The following is a 5,046-nucleotide window of genomic DNA, read 5'->3' as shown; positions in this document are numbered from 1 at the left end:
CTATCTGCCTCTCCATTCTCGGAGTTCTCGCCCTCTCTTCCACAGCACAGACATGCACAGCCCCAACTTATCTCACGCACGCACACACACGCGCACACACACACACACACACACACACACACACACACACACACACACACACACACACACACGCACGCACACACACACACAGCCCTCTGCTGCTGTGCTGTCTGAGTGACATCCCCCCCCCCATCCATATACTTGCACGGGCTGTCTTTCCGCGCATTCCGGGAACGCGTCTCGCGCGCCGTGTCAGATGTGAGCGGCGGCTGCACGCGGGGCGGGGCGTGGGGGGGAGGGGGGGGGGAGGATCACGCAGAGTTCAAGCCCCGCGCGTCGGTCGGGGCAACGTGCGTCGTTACGTGCTCTTCGCTATAGTCGAACACCCCCCATCTCTCTCTCTCACCGTTTTCCCCCCTGCTTCCTTCCCACTCTCTCTTTATTTTCCTTACCCCCCCCCCCCCCCCACACACACACACACACACACACACACACACACCTCCTGGGAGCCATCAGCTTCATGCGCTGCTTAGTGGCCGCTCATGGCTCGCGCGAGTGCAGCAGCCCCTCGCGCGGCGGGGTCGTCGTTGTTGTGAGAGTTTGTGTCGCTTTCTTCCGCGGGAAAAGCGTAAAGGGCCAATAATAAACCACACATATATCTCACATCATGGGCCAATCAATCTGAATTGGCTACACCCACTGCACACAATGCATCTGAAGACACCTTATTATTGCCCAATGATTGTGGACTGTTCTGTTACTTTACACAATCCATGAGAGAAATGATTTAAAAATTAAAAAGTCATGTGTTTCAGGATGGAAAAGAGAGAGAGAGAGAGAGAGAGAGAGAGAGAGAGAGAGAGAGAGAGAGAGAGAGAGAGCATGCAGAGCAGAAGTGGAGAGGCAAAAGAAAGGAGGAGAGGAGGTGAGAAAGAAAGGAGGGATATAAAACGAAAGAGAAAGTCTGAGGAGGAGGCGCACATCACCTTAACCCTCTCTACCCCTTCCCTTTATATACCCTCACCTTAACCCTCTACCCCTTCCCTTTAATACCCTCACCTTAACCCTCTACCCCTTCCCCGAACTTCACTCTCTCCCTCAACCCTTCACCTCAGCCCCTTGGCCCCGGAGACCAGAACCCTAGCCCTCCGCAAATTACTACAATAACAAACACAGGCTGCCTACCATATATACCTCCCTCCGCCCACTGTTTTTCTTTTTCACTTTCAATAGCACTGCATATAGTCAAAGACTTTATAGAGCCATGCACTGTTGGCGGGGGGGTAGCTTTAACATTTGATATCCTACAGTTTTTTCAGGGAGAATTCTATTGTATTATAAAAGAGAGAGAGAGAGAGAGAGAGAGAGAGAGAGAGAGAGAGAGAGAGAGAGAGAGAGAGAGAGAGAGAGAGAGGTTACTACTGTATTAATGACCGACGCTCTGATCCGAGTTAAACCACATCCGAACCCGCGTCTTGACGCAGGGCGGTCAGTCATTTTGACCCCGTATACCTCCCGTGGGTGCTACTGCCGGCCTGGACATTTCTGCAGATATTCATTATGACGTCCGCGGCTCGACAGCCAGCCCAGAACACATTATGTAAAATATGTCCCTAATTAACACATCAAAATGAGGAGGCTATTATAGTGCGCACGAAACAATGACAAATAAGTTATAGCTATACAAGTATAGCGTCACACAAACACGTGGGGCGACGAAGATGTAAATTAAGAGACTATAGTGCGCGACTGCGCGAGACTATATAGTGGTTTACGGTATGCGAGTTAAGCCACATATATATAGGCAACAAATCACTAGACAAATTTCTATAGCCCATGCTAATTTTATGCTTTTGAATCTCGGGGAGAAATGGAAACAAATAATGGAGCCATTAAAATATATACATGCGTGCGGGGTTCCTTTTTTTGTGGTTCCATTTGAACACAATTGATACATGCGTCAGACTGACGAGAAGCGCAGGAGCGCAGATTCAGAACGCACATTCAGAAGTATTGTATAGGCTATACAATAGAAGAAAATAAAAGCAACATGTTTTTAAAGAAAGAAAGAAAGAATATAATGAATCACTTTAGGAATATGGCTCTACTATAGCAAAAATCCGCTCACTAATAGCCTATATATAACAAACAATCTGTCCCATGCATGCAGCCCGTGACAGACATCCCTAAAAAAAAAACTTAATTGTGACCCAAGACAGCGGGTCGCGGCGCGACGTCCGTCTCCCCGCCCCGAGGAACGTGTGTGCTGCTTGCTTACCTGGAAGAGCCAATGGCAGGTCTCGCCGATGATGGGGAAGCCCATGGATCCCTTGGGCATGGGCAGCTTGCAGTTCTTATCCCGCGTGGCGGTCCAGCGGAGCTGCCACAGCTGCTGCGACACGGCCAGCAGCAGAGCCATGGAGACCAGGCAGGCGGCCAGCGTGGCCAGAGCCGAGATCAGGTCGAAACTTTCGAACAGCATGGTTGGATGGTTGGATGGTTGGGGTTGGGGTTTGGCCGGGCGGGGGGAGAGAGAGTCGCGATCCGCTCTCCTCTCCTCTCCTCTCCGGAGCTCTGGTCTGGAGTTGGGTTTCGAAAAAAACAAAAACAACAACCCCGGTTTAAAAGGTGAATACCGGCGTGTCAGATGCGGGGGGTGATGATTCGACTGCTGATGGTGATGATGATGATCCAATGGTTTGGATTAATTTATGATTTCTTTTCGTTTTGGCGTATATGTGTGCGCTCTTTTACGCACAGGCGAAATCTGCCAAAAATAAAGTGCCACGGTAGTTGGTGGTGACAAGAGGTGGTTGTGTTTTCAGGGGCTTTTTTTTGCTCAATGAATGGGCTTCTTTTTTTCCCCTTTTTTTCTTTTTTTTTCTTCTTTTACACTGAGATTTTTCAGTTGGAAGTTTAGCTTGGGAAATAGTGGCGTTTTTGTGCGTCTATTTTAAAAAATAAAATAAAAGGAAAAGTGCAAATTGCAGATGGATATATATTAGACTATATATATATATACGGGCAGATAGTTTTTTCAGGTGCAGATGCGTGACTTGTAGATCAGCTTTCAAAGTTCAATCCAATAATGATGAAGAAAAAAAAAGAAACTGTCACATCAATCTTTTTCGATCCCCAGTCAGACCCCGACCGACGCCGATTCAGCCAATTCAGTGATTTAAGCGCCGGCGACGAGAAGCAGAGACCCGGGTCTGCGCTGACGTTTGAAATGTCATCTTGATGTTCATTTAAAAAAATATCAATGGCTCAAAAACAAAACAACAAACGTGAGAGAGACGCAAAACCACCACATAGGGGGTGGGGGGGGGAGAGAAAAAGTGAAGTTGACACGTATATGTCAAAGAGAGAGAGCAACAAAAAAAAAAAAAACGGGACCCGTGGAACACGTGGAAAAAATGAGCCCTTGAGCGCTTGGAAAGAATTCTCTTGGAAATAAGAACAAGAGATTTAACTTTTTTTTTAAACTTCTCAAGGAGAGATGGAAATACTTGCTGCTGCTGTTGCTGCTGCTGCTGTTGGGAGGGATTGAGGAGGGATGGAGGGAGTGCTGATGTCTGTGGGGGAGAAAAGACAGAAAAATAGCCTAATACACCTCATCAACCTATAATATAGTCCAGGCTTCTTGTTTCTTTAGACCCCCATCCATGCACCAAAATAAACTAAATAAAAGGCTGATAAAGTCGCTGCTGCTCATGTAGGAGAGATGCTGGTGGTGAAAAAAAAGTTTAAAATCCTTCAGGTCTGTCTGTGGGGAAGCCCTCTCTCTCTCTCTCTCTCTCCCTCTCTGTGCCGGTCCAGGAGATGCTTGCAGAGGTCAGCTACCGTTCTCTTCTCTCCCTCTCTCTCTCTCTCTCTCTCTCTCTGACTGAGACTGAGACGATAGACCTCTCTCTCTATTACTTTTTTCACACACTCCAGTTCGTTGCCCCTTCTCTCTCTCTCTCTCTCTCCCTCTCCCCCCTCTCTCTCTCCCCCCCCTCTCTCTCTCTCTCTCTCTCTCAGTCCTCACACACACTCTGCTTTCGCTATAGCATACCTATATGCATGCTACTCTCAGCGAGTATGTAGCCTACTACTAACTACGCGCGCGCGTGCGTGCGTGCGTGTGTGTGCGTGGTTGTGTGCGTGCGCACGACTATACTCCAAGAGAGAGAGTGTGTGTGTGTGTGTGTGTGTGTCACTGTGTGTGTGTGTGTGTGTGTGTGTGTGTGTGTGTGTGTGTGTGTGCGTGCGCTGTGCAGTGCAGTGCAGTGTGTGCGCGCGCGTGTACGTTTGTATGTATGTGTGTGTGTGTGTGTGTGTGTGTGTGTGTGTGTGCGTGTGACAGGCAGGCCAGAGACTCCAAATGAGTGTTTATATAGTGCGGAGGCAACTGGAAGGAGAGAGGAGGCGTCCCCCCCCCCCCACCCAAATCCAATCCCCCCACCCCCCCCCCCCCCCCCCCTCCCCTCCTCTCTCTCTCTCTCTCTCCATCCCTCCTCCAACCCCACCTCCTGGAGGGGGCTGGAGGGAGTCCCCTCAATCTCTCTCTCTCTCTCTCTCTCTCTCTCTCTCTCTCTCTGCCTTAAAAAGAGGCAGGGCTGTAAAAAGTGAGCGGCAAGCGGTGAGGAGAGGAGAGGAGGCTTGGAGCGTGCGGGAGTTGGCTGCGCGCCAAGAATCCCGGGGGGGGGGGAGAGAGAGAGAGAGAGAGAGAGAGAGCGAGAGAGAGAGTAAGAGTAGTAAAAACGGGAGTTATATAGGGTTTATTTTATGACTTGTGTCTGTGTGTGTGTGTGTGTGCGCGCGCGCGCATGCGGGACGACGGACGCGCTACTGAAAATGTCACCTGCAGAGCCGCCGCGCTGAGCGCGCGCGCAGAGGACATAAGACCGGAAGCCAGCGGTGTTTAAATCTATCAACGGGTCCTATAATAATATAAATAATATCAAGTTAAGTGTCCAAATTTGTCCGTATATACCTATACGCTGTACTGTAGCCATATATATTACCGCCTGGGTGTTAATT

At 49.3% G+C, this 5,046-nt stretch overlaps 1 protein-coding gene across 1 annotated transcript in view; it reads right to left on the bottom strand.

Annotated features, from left to right (window-relative positions):
• The window catches only part of cyp26b1 (cytochrome P450, family 26, subfamily b, polypeptide 1), an 80,787-nt gene extending 76,817 nt beyond the window's left edge, over positions 1-3,970 (bottom strand). Inside the window, 1 exon segment of the mRNA XM_080792851.1 lies at positions 2,300-3,970. Within this exon segment, the coding sequence (XP_080648977.1) occupies positions 2,300-2,503 (204 nt within the window). The 5' untranslated portion in view covers positions 2,504-3,970.
• Positions 3,971-5,046: the final 1,076 nt, after the last annotated feature.

This window comes from Protomyctophum bolini (assembly GCF_963924005.1).
Source record: "Protomyctophum bolini genome assembly, chromosome: 20".
Lineage (NCBI taxonomy): Eukaryota > Metazoa > Chordata > Actinopteri > Myctophiformes > Myctophidae > Protomyctophum > Protomyctophum bolini.
The sequence above is the reverse complement of the archived record's forward strand: the minus strand, read 5'-3'. Positions and strand labels throughout refer to the sequence as shown.